Genomic DNA, 16,649 nt, shown 5'->3' on the forward strand with positions numbered 1-16,649 from the left:
AAAGGGCTGTGCATTACCAGAGCTATTCAAGTTATTTGAGGTGGACGGTGACCCAGAGGGATTTGTGTCAGCATTTACAAAATATTGAGATACGCATGCACATATGGATGTTATGAAATAAAACATAACCAAGAGTGTTGCAATGTGTTTCTAACAACAGCTGTTACAAAGGCCAGCCTTTAGCCAAATACTGGCATGCTGGTAAAATGTGCTTATGTTGATTTAGTAGCTAAATTTTTCTAGTAACTAATCTTTTCATTCTAGTTTATTAACAGTACTAGAACTACTTGGTCTTTCAAACACTGAAATATGTTTCATTAGTCCAATAATAATAAAAAAAGATTAATGATTAATATCATTAACTTGAGCCAATGAAAAATAAAATAAGGCTTTTCTTGTGCCTTGCTGTCTTTGTGCTCATTCCTCTGTAGAGCTGACCAAACTGGAAAAGTTCAAAAAGGATATGGTTTGGATGTGAGGGATCCAGAGTGATTTTGTGAGCCCTTTTCATCATGAAATATACAGTTCTTGAAGAATGGGCAGAGGAGCAAAAATAATCTTCTGATATCAGATTTTGTAGCTGAGCCAAACCAGACAGTTATTGAAGTGCACAGTACAGACTCAATGATGGCTGTGTAGAACTGTGTGAGCAGCTCCTGTGGCAGTTTAAACTTCCTCACCTGGCTAAGGATGTACAACCTTTCCTGGGCCTATTTAACAATGGAGTCAGTAAGATTTTCCCATTTCAGGTCGTGAGAGATGGTGGGGCCCAGGAACCTGAATGACTCTTCTTCAGACACAGTGCTGTTCAGTGAGTGGGGGGAGTCCTGGGGGGTTTCTGCTGAAGTCCACAATCATCTCTACCGTTTTGAGTGTGTTGAGCTCCAAGGTTATTAAGATTGCACCAGACAGCCATCTGCTCAACCTCTTGTCTGTAAGTATAGTCGTCACTGTCCTGAATGAGGCAAATGACTAGTGTCATCCAGAAGCTTGACAGAGGGGTCAGTAGAGGTGCAGTTGTTGGAGTACAGAGAGAAGAGCAGTGGGGAGAGAATGCATCCCTGAGTCAGAATGGATTCATTCAACCAGGTTTCCATGAAACACAGAGCAGCCCCAGCAGAGTTCACCATTCTGGTGAGCAGGAGAGAAGTTCGTCCATTTTTTTAGGTAGAAAGTGGAGATTCGCTAGATTGGTGCTAAGCAGCGCCGTTCTAAGGTCAAACTGTCAGAGCTTGACGAGCGCGCCGGCTCGCTTCCCATGCTTGTGCATCTTAAAACGCTTCAACAGCGCTGCTGCTGCTCCACCAACTACAATGTTCAGCAAAACGTTCGAATAATTGAAAATGAAAATTACCCAATGATTTACTCCCCCTCAAGGCATCCTAGCTGTGCATGCCTTTCTTCTTTCAGATTAATCCAACCGGAGTTATACAAAAAAATGTCCTGGCTCTTCCAAGCATTATGATGGCAGTGACTGGCTCATATTTTGCAATAGTCCAAAAGATGTCCAATAAAGAGCATCCATCTGTCATAAAAAGTGCTCCACATGGCTCCGGGGGGTTCTAATAGCAGTAATCCTGCTAACTGTTGTACGTGTGTACACAAGAATTGCATTCAAGTGGATGATGTGAAATGTAGGCGTAGCATAAGGGCTGGTGAGAATATGCTAGTCTAGCGAGAACTAGAAGTTTTGTTTACGGGGCAAAGTAAAAGTTTCCTTTGTTTAGCAAAGGAAAACCAGTCTCCTTATGGCTTATATCGTATGACATTTTTCTTTCCAAATCCTTGTTTTGTACTTCTAATTCGTGATTGTTGTTTTGTTTTGCTCTCGCCTCTGCGCTTTCGTGGTTGGCAGTTTTCACCAGTAAAGTTTTAAATATGGATATTTTTCTTACAAAAACGCAATCAAAAGGTAATACAAACGTGCACCACTGCTTTTAATCAGAAGAATAATCTTTAAGGGCCTAATATAATCTCTATGTTCAAGTTTTAATTAGACATTAGTAGTCAGAAGGACTTGGATGCAAGTTAGTGAGTAACACTAACTGTTCTGCATCTTAAAATCCCATATCACTGTGTGCTGACACACAAAGAGGTTTCTATCTGCTTTCTGGCCACCCAGCTTCAGACTGATTGCTCTCCAAAATTCTTCCCCCTCCACTAAAGTTTATGGATTTAAAAATGTGCGGCGTACGGTGTTTCCTCCAAGATACAAGACTACTTGGAGTCCGTTAGGAGATCAAAGTATTTTTAGCTTTTCCACTAATCCACAGAACATGATCTTTCTCTTTTCTAATAACTTGAAATTCTTCTCATTCCTGTCGGTGTCTGGCAGAGAGAAACTCAGGAGGCTTCAAACCCACATTGTTCTCGTGCTTGGGGCGCAAGGCCCACAGAAATGGAGAGCTAAATGTCCGAGGCCAGTGTTTGAGTTGGCTTGTGAAAGGGAGACACTGCACCACCCAGCCTGACATCTGGCCAAACTGGGCCTTTAAGAATAGAGTACTAAGAAACACAAGAACACCATCGCTGTTTCTGACAGGACTGTAAAATAACACAATGCACTTTTCTCTTGCACCTGCAAGTCATTTCACAACATTGCTGAAAAAGATGCCATAAAAAAAAAAGAGAGGCTTGTGCAATAATCAGTTCAGGAATTTAATTTTCACCCAAAAGGAAATTCCTCTATGTATTACAGTCTCCAAGACTAATTTTATGCTGGTGACATATTATCCATCTTTGAAGTTTCACAATGAGGATTTATGGTACGCCTTGTTTGAGTTCTGGCTGTTTTTTTATATATATACATCTAATCCAAGCCAAGTAATCATATTTATCACTGGACATAAATAACTTCATAAACTTTGTAAGCATATTTTTTTTTTTTGGATCATCAAGATACTCCTAGAAATGTCAATATGAATATTTTTATTTATAAATCATACGCAAATTTGATTTATTTGTTTGTTTGCCAGCATCCTTTGTAGGACAAACAAATATTATTAATAAAATTAATCATTCATTAGATTTAATTATAACGTGTACATTTAGAATTTTTCTCGAGCCAATAAATAATAATACTTATAATAAATACAAAAAATGATTGCACTTGCTAAACAGCAACAATCTGAAGGTTTGAGAAGAACATCACTTCCCATAAATAGGATTGTATTTTAGCCAAATGAAACTATTGGCAAATATTACATTCTGTCCATTCATCGAGTAAATCCCTAGTTTGAGAAAATTTGTTTCTAGATTGTGTTACCTAGATGTCTGATTTGTACATATCTGGGAAAAACAAATGTCATACGTCCAGAAACTCTTCAGCTGGTGATTTCTCACAGGTTTCCCGTTCCTTCCCCACGGCTCACTCAGAGGTTATCGACAAGAGAATAAGTGTGACTTTGCATGAACTCTCTCACGTCATTCACATAAGCACAGGATAGAAGCTTATCGCCTGTTATTTCCTTGTTCTCCACCACCAACTCTTGCTGTGCCTGATCCTTTGACCCGGTGTGCTGACCAGCTCTGACACATCCTGTATGCCACAGCATTCAATAAGCACACATCAACAACAGAAAGTTATATAAGACATGTGTCTGACTAGCAATGCATTCATATAAAAAAGAAAAAAGAAATGCTGCAACCCTATATATAATAAGTCTTTTGATTGGTTTATAAGGATTTTTACAACAAACATTTCAGTATGGACCGCAAAAGCGCCTCTCTATGGTCAGACGCAGAAATTATTTTAGCCTTACATTTTTTTCAGTGACAATAACAAAAATCAATCAATTGTACAATTAAAAGGACAAATAATGTACGAATGCAAAAAGACCTATTATAAATCCAATTACAATAGTAGTAGTTACTTGAAGTTACTTAGTAGGCTAGAAGTAGTAGTAAAATATTGTTCTTTTGTTAAATGTTTTTTATTATTATTATTCTTGGTTGGGTTGGATGTATAATACTACCACTACTGCTAATAATAATACTAATTTTGTTTGGGTGTGTGTATGTGTATCATATTCAAACTATTATAAGCCACCTGTAAATACATTGTGTGCATTTGTATTGGTAGGTTAATTGCAGCTGCTCCAGCAAATGTAACTGATCTTTCTGTGATGTATAAGATGTCCTGATGTTACGTGTGTCACGCAGCACGTAGCCGGGAAATAGTGCCGAGGAAGGACAGAACATTCTGAAGAGCTAGAAGTGTCTTTCTCGGAACACAGTGTACAAATGCATGTGTGTGCTTGTGTAAGTGAGAGAGAGCGTTCAAAAGTTGTTTTAGTGAGATATCTATCCCCAACACTCCCTAAACAAAAGCTATAGGTTTCAAAATAAAACTCAAAACGGTCGATAGGCAGGACAGAGGTTCAGTAAACAGAAATGCCAGATAAGGACTATGCTGACGAAACTACACTGATAATAACTTCCCCTTTTCACTCCTTGTTCTTCCCATCATCTGAAGTGAAAAGCACCATGCTATCAACAGCAGGACAGATGGTTGGAATTCAGTCAGCATTAAGAAAGATTAATTAAGAAGATGTGTTTGTCTGTATTAGTTCATCAAACATACATACTCTTCAGGAAACTAGTTGTCTAGATGTTAAAAGCAATATGAACTGGATGTCACAGTGTTTTAATGGGTGTCATACTGTCCATTTCATTCACACAGCCATTTAACCATACAATTTAGTCTAATACAAACATAATCGGGTTTCTTTAACTTGTAGCCTACATTATCGTATATAAAACCTACAGCACAATATATTTTAAGAAATATATTGGTAAATATATTTTCCTTTCGTAAGGGCTTACACTCATTTAATTTCAGACTCTCCATTTAACAGAAGCTTTTACGTAAAGGTCATTGTGTCATCATTACTGTAAATGCAACACCACCTGAGCCTACTAAAACGTCACTGCATAGTGGGGTCTAACGTGTTTGAGACCGTTTAGACAGGAGGTCACAAAACAATAAGTAATGCGACAGAGACCTCCGGTGGAAGGTTTAGGCATAGCCTATTCATGACTTCTAGAAGTAATGCGTCGCCACAATACTTTGATTTACTTATTTAAAAGGTTGATGTATAAAGGAAACTATGTATCTAGCAACTGTGTAGAAAATGAAACAAACTGTTTATTTATTTGGAATCTTTATAAACATTTCATAACAAATGACTTGCAATTGTGCTTTCTGCTGTCAAATAATGGTGAAAATGTTATCTCTGTGAAACTCAGTAATATCTCTATATCACAATATCTTTACGGCAAACCCTAGATTATTAAGAATACACTCAGGATTGTAATTTTCATTCTGGCAGTAACTAAAAGTGGAACATTCCCAGCTCCTAGGCCCTCGCAGGTGAGGATCCTGCAGATGGCCGACTGTTTCTCACAGCAGTTAGAATAATTTATTTGATCATTTTGATGGCGGTTTGTAATCCAGAAAGGATTAGGCTATGTGTTTAGGAAACACATGTGAATTAAATGAAATTATATCCCAGTTTCAAACGTGCTTCTGATTACAGCCTGGAGGTACACAAGATCTGTGTTTTAAAGACAGTTTAAAGGGCACATAATTGTCTTTTGGGGTTAAAAAAGTCTTGATATGAAATTTGAATGGCATGACAATTAGAGATTATACTGCACAGGAACTGAAATCGCACGCTGATACACACTACACACACAATGCTGATGTTGTAAACCTTAAGAATTTGAGAATAAAGTTGGTCAGAACAAACATGGCAGACTTGTTACTTACTCGTTAAGATGACAATATACGGTGAAATGGAGGACGTAAGAAGCAATACTAGTAATGGTCATGTTGCATATGAGTCCAAGATAAATAAATAAATAAAAATAAAACTTAAATTGTGTAAATTATATAGGGGATATTTCAAGTTAAATTTAAAACAAATGTATAGTTTTGTGTATTTTTGCGACTTTGGAGCCCCCTACAGTACAGTTCAATAAAATTTGATCCAGGGGTGGAAAACTCAATTCCTGGTGAGTCTGAGCCCTACAGAGTTTAGATTCAACCATAATTAAACACACCTGATCCAACTAATCAAGTAAGTAAGTGAGTTGGAACAGGGTTGGTACAAAACTTTCCAGGGCTCTGGCCCTCCAGGAGTTGAGTTTGATAACCCTGATTTAATCTATTACAGTGGACAGCTTTGTACACATGCTTTTGTTGCTGTAGCAAAGCAATCCATGTTTTCACATAATTTCTTACTGCTAACAAAAGGGGTTTTCATAAACTGGCTAAAAACTCTTTGGTGGACACAGCAGCTGCATATGAAAACTTAGGCAGCTGACTTGCTGCCTGTCTGCCGTATGAGGCAAAAAGGTGTTTATTTTTTAGCTTTACTGTCACAGAATGGAACACAAAGGATTGTGGGATATCAAAGGCATCTCAGGAGACAGGAACTGAAGCTAACATTGAATTTGTACGTGCCTTGATCCTTGGAATGCATCTTCTGAAGGCAACATTTTTCAGTTTTCGGATGCAGCCAGCATCATTTGAGTCTCTAATCAGTTGTGTTTGCTTAAAAGGGTTGTATAATACAATTTACATTTTTCCTTTCTTTGTGGAATGTTGCAAGCTCTTGGTACATAAAGAAAATCTGTAAAGTTGCAAAAACTAAAGACTCAAATCCAGATATAGTCTTAATAAATGTTAAGAGTCAACTATGCCCTCCTAAAACAGCTCATTCTAACACACCCCCACGTCTATGTCACGATGTGGGAAAATTTGCATAACGGCATCCAAATGTTCACACAAAGAAAGAAATCATCTTACCAAGCACAAGCAACACATAAGGCAGGTCTAATGTAGCAGTGTCTATCAGTTGTAGTACTGTGCCCTTCGAAGTCCTTTATTCCGAAGAGCCATTTGAAGGGCGAGGGTGAGAGATTGATTATCTAAGTTGAGAAACATTCATATTTAAAAATTCCAACAGAGAATCTCATAACAGTGATAAAAAGTCTGATTCTTTTTCTCAAGCCGGTTTAACCGGTTCAAAAAGCCGATTCATCGGTTCTTGGCACCAAGATGTCACTTACGGATTTCTTTTCTAACAACTCGTGCCATGTTGTATCAATGACATGTTCAAATAAAGTCATTTGTCTCAACACATATTAAAACATTAAAATAAAAAGTTATTAGTGTGAATGCACAGCTGATATCTGCCTTTCAAGTTAATGGTGTCAGTGGCCAGTTTAATTCTTGGATACTTTATTTCAAACTACTGAGCAGTATTGACTAGATAAGATTCCTAAATGTTTCGCATAAACCGCATAAGTTACATACATTGATGCTCAAACGCGATGTTCAACATGTCTTAATTATAAATAAATAATAAACATGTCTTACAAACGCCTTTATTTTGCTTTAACAACTTAAAATATTATCTGCATGCAGAATAAACCATGCATAAAACTCAGGTCTTCCAGGGTTAGCAGCTCTACCTCTTAACTCGTCACTGTGGTTATTGATAGCAGTGAAAGTGAAAGCATTTCTTGGGGTGGAGCTCGCTCTGCTTATCGGTTCAGCATTATAATTTCAGATCGTATGCTTTAGGATATTCTTGCTTTATGGATTGCTCAGAAGAATTTGGTAAGAAACATTCAGGCTGCTTGTCTCCATTGCGATGCATTTGTACTCTTCTGGTAGCACTGCAATAATCTGATTTTCTGGAAGCCATCGACATCTAAAAAATAATATTTCATAACATCATGTGTTATGACATTATGGGTGAGCCGACCGAATACGATTATCGACTGTAAATGTATTTAGCAAATCTCTTTAAAGACTGATCCATTTGTAATTTTTTTCTTCTTTTTCAATTTCTAATCGTACAGCAGTGAAGGAAATACGAGGCTTCTCCTCTTAGTTATTCATTCTTCCTGGGTCTCGTGCTCGGAAAGCTCGAGGATCGAAGAAAGGTAAGATTCACTGTATATTCTCTTTTGTAAGACGTTTTTTAAACGTAAACGGTGGTGCATTAAACATCCTGTTCTGTGACGTAAGAGATGCAACTATGGCAGATGAGGAGGCCATTCTTTGTGTTCTTTTTGAAGAATTTTCGGATGAAATGGGAATAAATATATGTTTAATACTGCAAAGTACTCTCGATGTTACAGTCACTGCCAGAATAATAGAGAACATCCCAATCGAGTAAAGGTATTTTGTGGAAAATGTGGCTCCTAATTATTAAGGCTTTTCGCATTTCAGGTGAAGAATAATCCACATCGTTTTGATGTTTATGACATTATTATTTGTATTGTGAGAATTAGGCTTATCATTATTGCTGATCACTGTTGTTGTGATATAATATTGTAATATTTACCATTATATAATCAAAGGAGCATAGAAAAGGTTATGAAAGTGTCACTCCACAATACAATAGCAAAATATATAAATATTTATAGTATTTTTATGTTACGTTAATCTGTGTCTAGCACACCTTCCTAAGGAAAGGATGTGGATCACAAGACATTGCAATTACTAAATGATATTTAGACAGACTTCAAAACGTTCCAGATTGTGCTGTTATTATTTCAGTTATTTTACCTTGTAAATAAACATGTGCAAACAATATACTTGCTCTTGTGAATTTATTTTTATGTTAATTACATTTACTTACAGATTCCTAATGTATGTGCATGTGTGTGTACGTATACAACAGCCTTAGTAAGATTTATGTGTAGCTTATTTACAGCATCTAGGTATATAGAAACTTCTAATATGACTTTACTTGGAGCCATTGTGCAAGCTGTCTCTTTAACACCACTTGGTTTATATGTTGCCGCTGATTGGACTGACATTTTTGACACACTTACCAAACAAGAGAAAACAGATCTCAAAAGGTTATGATTTCACAATGACTACAAACTATAGGGCCTAATACAAATTTTTCTTTCAGGTGTTTCTTACCTCCTTTTTGCATTTATAAGGCCTATATTTAAAACTTTACAATACGCTTTATAACACAGCTGACACGTTTCTTTTTTAGATGGCTACATTTGAAGATTATTGCATAATAACCCAGGAGGACTTAGAGGATATTAAAGAGACCATATCCTCTCAGGATCTCCCATCAGCGATAAGCATGATCAAAGAATACCTCAAACAGCAGGATCTTGTAGAACTTAACATTGGTGTGACGGGAGAGTCTGGTTCTGGAAAGTCCACATTTGTCAATGCATTCAGGGGCTTAGGAGATGAAGACGAGGGCTCTGCTAATACCGGCCCAGTAGAAACCACTATGGTGCCTGAGGTTTACCTTCACCCAAAATACAAAAATGTGAAAGTGTGGGATCTTCCTGGCATCGGAACACCAAACTTTAAAGCTGATGAGTACCTTAAACTGGTTCAGTTTGAACGCTACGATTTTTTCATCATCATCGCTTCAGATCGGTTCAGAGAATGCCACACTCAGCTGGCCACAGAGATCATGAGAATGAAGAAAAGATTTTATTTTGTTCGTTGCAAGATTGACTTGAGCATTGAGGCCGAAAAGAGAAAGAAAAACTTTGACCTGCAAAAGACACTGGATATCATAAGAGAGGACTGTGTAAACGGTTGGTTTATTATTGCAATGTTTTGACAAACACAATTATTATTACATTTTTAAAGTTGTCATTAACATTATGCTTTATTGTTGATATATATTTAACCATCTAAACTGATATTAATATACATGATTGTAGAATTCATGATAATAGGCATTTTTGTATATGAATAATACAATAATAATTTGTTAATGATTACATAATAACTCTTTCATTTTTATAGGTTTGAGAAAAATCGGTATAGATGATCCTGCTGTGTTCCTGATTTCTGGATGGGAGTTTGAAAAGTTTGATCTAAATGTTCTGCAGGAGAGGATGGAGAAGGAGCTTCCACAGCATAAGAGACTTGTGCTGATGTTGGCTTTGCCGAATATCACACTGGAGATTAATGAGAAAAAGAAGAAAGCTCTAGAGCAGAACATTGGAAAAGTTGCCTTCCTGTCTGCTTGTGTGGCTGCTGTTCCTGTTCCTGGTCTTTCAATTGCTGTGGATTTAGCCTTCATAGCTCACGAGATAGAGAAGTACTGTACCACCTTTGGCCTTGATAAGGAGTCTTTGGAGAAGCTCTGTGAAAGATATGGGAAGAGAATAGAGACTGTGGAGGGTCTGATTAAGTCAGCTTGGTATAAAGAAATATGCACAGGTTCAATCACAACCATACTAAGAGACCTATCCTTTCTGATAACAGAAGATGCTGTTGAGTCTGTTGTTAGGTTTATACCCCTTTTAGGCACTGTGGCGGCAGGAGCAATGTCCTATTGGGCTGTGTCAACAATGCTGAAGAGTGCTCTGAATGAGGTAGCAGAAGATGCCAGGAATGTGCTCATCAGTTTGCTGGAGACTGAAGTGTAATACTGTACCACTGCCAGCTATGTAAAGTGGTCAAAAGGTTTATAAAACTCTATACTTAAAAGTTAATTCCTTTGGGAAGAAAAAAAAAATGGTCCTGACGAATTTTATACACAGAATTTTAACCTATAATTGTGACAAATATTTATGTTTTAAATTATTGATCTAAGAAAAACAATACTAGATACTAAAGAATAATTAAAATACCAAATAAGCAGAATCAAATGATAATTGCATTGAAAAGTTCTAATTATTTTTTACTTAGTAGAACTTGGTACAAAAATTGATATAATTAAAATTGTATTTTTCATGAGGCCTGTTGGACTGTTAATTAATTACTAATATTGAATCATACAAAAAGTGCAATCTTCCAATTCAAAAGTAACATTACACACTACATAGAATAAGTGGCAGATCTAGTTTGCATTTATGCACAGATCTATTATGCTATACACATATTTTGTCCCATCCCTAGCTTTGGTTTTCACTATCATCTCAGTTTCAGTCCATTTAAGTAGGGTTGTTATGAAAGCCCGTTTCCACCGTTTAATGAAGACGAAAAAAGGAGCACTATGCATTCACTCCCCTCACCTACAATTCCTGCCAGTACTGAGACTTAAACCCATGACCTTCGGGTTCCAAGTCTGACTCTCTAATCATTAGGCCACAACTAACCCAATATAACATTTAGACTCACAATTGGGAGATATAAACTTCAGATTGGTCATTATTTTCAACAGCCTGTGATAAGCTAAAAAACTCAATGCTGCAAAATCAGGTTAAACATTGGGGTTATGGGCAAAATAACAGCACTTATGTTTTTGTTTGTGGATATTTTGAATAAAAAAGGAAAATCTAAATAAAAGTGATGCATCTGTCATGCAGCGATATTGTGCCTGAATGACGCGTCGCTTTGGGAAAAGGGTTAAAAAAAATAACCCAACATTTTTAAGAGTGCAGAAAAATTTATATTATTGATTGATATTGATATTATAATAAAATGTTAAAAATAACCCAATAAAATGACCCAACAGGCTGAACCCAGCATTTTGAAAGTGTGATTTTGAGTTACCCCCCAAAAATACCTTGCAAGACACGTTCTCCTAATGATCCAGGAACAATTTGGTGATGATCTTTGCATTTTCTAGAATGATGGAGGACCACGTCACAAGAAAGAAAGAGCGATACAAATTGGTTTAGAGATCATTACATTGAAATCCCTGGATCTTAATCCCATAGAGAACCTGTGGCCAACCCTCAAAAGTTGACTGGACAGGCAGAAGCCCACAAACTGTGATCGACTGCAAGTGTTAATAAGTTAAAAATGGATTGCATTAGTCAGAATTTGGCAAAAAGCCAAGGGCTTATTTGAAAACTAAAGACTAGCTGTGTAAGACATACTACTTAATGCGCAACTGACAAATAAATGTTTGCAAAAACATTTTAACATTAGCAATTAAGTTTGGTGTTTAGTTGTGTTGATCCATGTTTGGATTTCTTAATCAGGAGATCTGGCTTGACTGTTTGAGAACACTTTATATTGAGTATCTTAGTTTTGGTACTTCTCGGCCATTTTTGTATATTGCTACTTTTGTATGTACTTTTATAAAAAAAAAAAAAAAAATTATAAATGTTGTTTTGTATATCATTTTTGAAATAGTATTCACATGACTCAATACATTAACAAGTTCTTTGACATTAACGATTGTAGTTAATTGTAATTATTTTGAAAACAAATGTTTTAAGGAGATTATATTTATTTCTCTATATAAAGACTTTTCACCGTATCTCAGTTTTCAATTAATTGGGATTTAAGGATTAGTAACGGTATTCGCTGCCTTCTACGCTGTATTTTAAAACAAGTCGTCATCCGAAGCAGTAGGTGGCGCTGTGGTGTTCAGAGTGTTTCCGTACACACAGTCGACACGTCATGCTAGCGGAACACACTAAAATAATCTGCTCGTGTGTTCAACTGTCTTCGTAATTTTGAGGTTCAAGCTGACGGACGAAGGTAACGTGCCTGCTAAGTATATATTTTATAGAAAGTATGGTGAGAATGACTCATTAAAACTGGAGGTTTGTATGTGATTGTGTGTACGTTAACTGTCGACTTTGTGTGATACTCTAAAACGAATGTAAAATGTAAATTAATCCTAGTGTGTAGCATTTACATTATAGGTAACGTTAACGTTATATACTAGAGTAATTGATATTAGTCTTCCAATACATATTTTTTAGTTTACTGCATTAAATACTGCTCCGTACAATAATTATGCTGAAATGTTCTTGTGTTGTACACGTAAGCAAACAAAATTACCCGTTTGAAGTGTATCAATAGTCGTTAAATGTGTATTTTAAAATGTGTTATATTGAAGGACAATACACGTGAATTATAGAGCTGTTAAACTGTCAACACGAGCCTTTTATTGAAAAATGGACTCATTCATTCATTTCTACATTTTTTTTTTTTTTTTTTTTATCAAGTGGCTTCACTTGTCCACGTATCCACCACATCATATGCTTGTGTTTTCCAGCACTGGTGATAACGTTTTTTTTTTTGTTGTGGTTTAATTATTTCTAACAAATTGAGATGTTCATTATATTCGTTAAAATCCTAATTTGACCCCCACAGATGAGGCTGCTCTGTGTATTTGCTGTGGTTGCTGTGGTGGGTCTGGTGGCAGGAGAAGAAGGGGCTCGTCTGTTGGCCTCCAAGTCCCTGCTAAACCGATATGCTGTAGAGGGACGAGACCTCACCCTGCAGTACAACATCTACAATGTGGGCACCAGGTATTGTTCTCTCCGAATTGAACCAAATAATTTTAAGGACTGATAAAGGGCCTTGTGTTTTGTTTAAATGTCATACAATTTAAGTATATTTCTAATCTAGTTTATTATTGTCTAATATGTTTTCCACTTTTTTTTTTTTTTGGTTCTTTCCAGTGCTGCGCTAGAGGTTGAGCTGTCTGATGACTCGTTCCCCCCTGAAGATTTCGGCATTGTCTCTGGAATGCTCAATGTGAAATGGGATCGTATTGCTCCGTATCCTCATTCATTAACCAATAGTTGTGCCAGATACAGGCTATATATATATATATATATATATATATATATATATATATATATATATATATATATATATATATATATATATATATATATATATATATATATATATATATATATATATATCCAGGCTTTGAAAATTAGTGAGGTCTAGGGGGTTTCTAAAATAACCCCCTTATTTTAGATTTGTGCTATAATAACCCCTATAAATACAACTAGTGGGGAAGTCGTGGCCTAATGGTTAGAGCGTCGGACTCCCAATCGAAGGGTTGTGAGTTCGAGTCTCGGGCCGGACGGAATTGTGGGTGGGGGTAGTGCACGAACAGCTCTCTCCACCTTCAATACCACGACTGAGGTGCACTTGAGCAAGGCATCGAACCCCCAACTGCTCCCCGGGCGCCGCAGCATAAATGGCTCCCCACTGCTCCGGGTGTGTGCTCACAGTGTGTGTGTGTGTGTTCACTGCTCTGTGTGTGTGCATTTCGGATGGGTTAAATGCAGAGCACAAATTCTGAGTATGGGTCACCATACTTGGCTGAATGTCACTTTCACTTCACTTTCACTTTTTCTAAGGATGTTCATTTGTTAATCATAAAAATAAGTATACCCTGTCCATAAATAAACATAAGCTCTATGTGGCACAGAAGGTAAAAAGTATGACTTGCATATTTTGACGTGATAAACCTGGGTTCGAATCCGACTTTTGGCAAACTTTATTTTTTCTCCTTTTTCAAATTTCAAATCACATCAGAAAAGCATTTATTTTCAATGAAAATTAAGTAAATTCAAAATTTTGAGAAAGAAGTATTGGGTAGGGTAAGGGTAGGTGCATCCATTTAATAATTTGAATTCAAAATAAAATTAACACTCGTTATAATTGCAAACTGTTTTATAATGTACTACAATACAGAGGTGCAGATAATTGCCACAATAAGTAGTATAAATAGCAGAAAATCCTGCTATTTTAACATAGTATAAATAGAATCTATAACTATTTGCACTTGGTGTACCGCTGCCTTTTATTGATAATTGCCAAACTAATGCCGGTGATGTAATGTTGCCAGATATTTTTATTAAAATAAACAAAAACCTATAAATAACAAGCCGAAAATTATATATTTTGGAAATTAGATAAGATGGTTATCACTGACCCTAAACTGCAAAAGCCTACTTTATTAAATTTCTAAAGTGTCAAATTCAGAGCAAAAACAAGTAAAAAAAAAAAAATTGCTGGATCTGGCAACACGGAGGCTGCGTCCACGCTCTTGCACAAATTTTATTTTCGAACATGAAAAATTTACCGCTCATAGCTGGCTACGGGCATGTGTGTGTGTGTCCTTACGTTGTTTAGGAGCATTCTAACCCCTGTTTCACAACGCAAGCGTGAGCGGCGCGTGAGCAGTGCATATTTTTTTTCGGCGTCCATGTTAATCAATGAGTGCATTCACACCGGGACCAGGAGCAGCGCAGGAGCGTTGCGTGAAAAGCAGTGAAGGTCTATTTTTGCTGTGCTGATCACGCTCAATTAAAGTGAAAGCACACTTTTGATGGAAAAATAAATATGATTTTACACAAAACTTGTTCAAATGCACAGAATAAGCATGTCAAGAGTTTTAACAACAACGACAATGTCTAGTGTTTTAACAATTATGCCAGAAAAGAAAATTAAGTATAACATATGTATTTAACCATTTAAACTTTTTAATTAATCGTTTTGGGTGAAAGTATGGTGTATTGTTATAAAAGTAAATGTTGAAAGAATTATACCCATTGTTTGAAATGGTTATATTTTCTGCCGAACACGCTTTGCAAAAGCTTCTGTGATGCTGTACTTATACGCTTCCAGTGTGAATACTCGCAAGAGTCTGCTGCTGCAGTGACGATGTATTTGCGCGGATGCGCTGCTCGCGCACCGCTCACGCTTGCAGTGTGAAACAGGGGTGAGTCCGATGTGGACTCATCCTTGTTTAAACAATATAATCCTGTTTAATCTTAAATCAATCATTTTTGTCTTTACTAATAGCACTTGACTTCATTAGTACTGTATCAGACTGTCAGGTTGCTTTATTTACTTTGTTCTTTGGTAGATTATGTTCTTAACTCTTCTTCTCTTCAGAGCTAGTAATGTTTCTCACACAGTGGTTCTGCGCCCTCTGAAAGCTGGATACTTCAACTTCACCTCGGCCTCCGTTAGTTATCTGGCCCAGGAGGGTGGACAGGTTGTGGTAAGTGGAGTCCTACGATACCTTTCATGTACATAGTCAGTATAAGGACTTTTTTTTTGGTACATAGTTTAGCCATTAAATATTAAAGTTTGAACAATGTTTTGTTATTACAGTATGTGTAAATGTAGTTATTGGCTGTTAGCTAAGTCTTTTCTCGTTCTTTGCATCTGATAGGTTGGTTACACAAGTGCTCCAGGTCAGGGAGGCATCCTAGCCCAAAGAGAGTTTGACAGACGCTTTTCTCCACATTATGTAAGTGCTTTAATATGGAAAAGGGTGTAAAATGATCTTTAATGTATGAGCACTTATATTGACATCTAATCTATTTTTCCTTCTAAAAGCTGGACTGGGCAGCTTTTGGTGTCATGACCCTTCCCTCCATTGGCATTCCTCTGCTCTTGTGGTACTCCAGCAAGAGGAAGTACGACTCACAGAAGAGCAAAAAGAACTGAGTTATCTTATACAGGATAAAACCAATCGGGGATCATTGTGGGAATGGAAGGAGGCTGGAATGGATGTGCATTATGGTTGGCGGAAGTTGAGAATTTTGTTTTTGAATAAATGAATTACCCATATTGGGGTAAATGGTCAGTGAATTAATCTGCTTTTAAGTGAGGTTGGTCTTCATCAGAACTTTTGAGGAATAAGCATCAAGCAGGAGGATCACTAACTACTTTTGACATTTAAAGTGGTATTTTCAGGGTGACTTCATGTGCACCATCTTTTTTTTTTTAAATGCTAAACAGAGCTGTACAGTCCTTCATGATCAATGTCGAGCATGTTTGTGGAAATAAAAGTGGGATTTATAGAGCTTCTCTCATTGTGTGTCTGGTCACTCACTGAAATATGCTTTCATCTGTGTGTCTGCTTTCTTTTTCTGTGATGTTCTTCTCATGTAGTGATTAGTGCATTCTTGGTCCTTAT

At 36.8% G+C, this 16,649-nt stretch overlaps 2 protein-coding genes across 5 annotated transcripts; both read left to right on the forward strand.

Annotated features, from left to right (window-relative positions):
• The first annotated feature begins 7,482 nt into the window (after positions 1-7,482).
• Positions 7,483-12,038, forward strand: LOC127935523 (interferon-inducible GTPase 5). Of its 4 annotated transcripts, none has more exons than XM_052533461.1 (4): positions 7,483-7,627; positions 7,873-7,956; positions 9,027-9,594; positions 9,809-12,038. In XM_052533461.1, exons 3-4 carry the CDS (start codon positions 9,027-9,029, stop codon positions 10,435-10,437), a joined length of 1,197 nt encoding a protein of 398 aa, XP_052389421.1. In that variant the 5' UTR covers positions 7,483-7,627; positions 7,873-7,956; the 3' UTR covers positions 10,438-12,038. The 4 variants fall into 4 exon arrangements, with proteins under 4 accessions (XP_052389421.1, XP_052389423.1, XP_052389422.1 ...); XM_052533463.1 differs by having other exon boundaries at positions 7,518-7,627; positions 7,876-7,956; XM_052533462.1 differs by having other exon boundaries at positions 7,618-7,765.
• A 247-nt stretch (positions 12,039-12,285) lies between these two features.
• Positions 12,286-16,535, forward strand: LOC127935524 (translocon-associated protein subunit beta-like). The gene is made up of 6 exons (XM_052533465.1): positions 12,286-12,445; positions 13,067-13,224; positions 13,378-13,476; positions 15,617-15,725; positions 15,900-15,977; positions 16,067-16,535. Exons 2-6 carry the CDS (start codon positions 13,067-13,069, stop codon positions 16,175-16,177), a joined length of 555 nt encoding a protein of 184 aa, XP_052389425.1. The 5' UTR covers positions 12,286-12,445; the 3' UTR covers positions 16,178-16,535.
• The last annotated feature ends 114 nt before the right edge of the window (positions 16,536-16,649 follow it).

Source organism: Carassius gibelio, chromosome A19 (assembly GCF_023724105.1).
Source record: "Carassius gibelio isolate Cgi1373 ecotype wild population from Czech Republic chromosome A19, carGib1.2-hapl.c, whole genome shotgun sequence".
In the NCBI taxonomy this organism is placed as follows: Eukaryota; Metazoa; Chordata; class Actinopteri; order Cypriniformes; family Cyprinidae; genus Carassius; species Carassius gibelio.

What these genes read in the sequence shown, in the direction of transcription:
- LOC127935523 (XM_052533461.1), top strand. Translation starts at nt 9,027, where the DNA reads ATGGCTACATTTGAAGATTATTGCATAATAACCCAGGAGGACTTAGAG. An exon ending in AAGAGAGGACTGTGTAAACG is followed by an intron (nt 9,595 to 9,808) that starts GTTGGTTTATTA and finishes TCATTTTTATAG; the next exon opens with GTTTGAGAAAAATCGGTATA.
- LOC127935524 (XM_052533465.1), top strand. Translation starts at nt 13,067, where the DNA reads ATGAGGCTGCTCTGTGTATTTGCTGTGGTTGCTGTGGTGGGTCTGGTG. An exon ending in ATCTACAATGTGGGCACCAG is followed by an intron (nt 13,225 to 13,377) that starts GTATTGTTCTCT and finishes GGTTCTTTCCAG; the next exon opens with TGCTGCGCTAGAGGTTGAGC. An exon ending in AAATGGGATCGTATTGCTCC is followed by an intron (nt 13,477 to 15,616) that starts GTATCCTCATTC and finishes TCTTCTCTTCAG; the next exon opens with AGCTAGTAATGTTTCTCACA.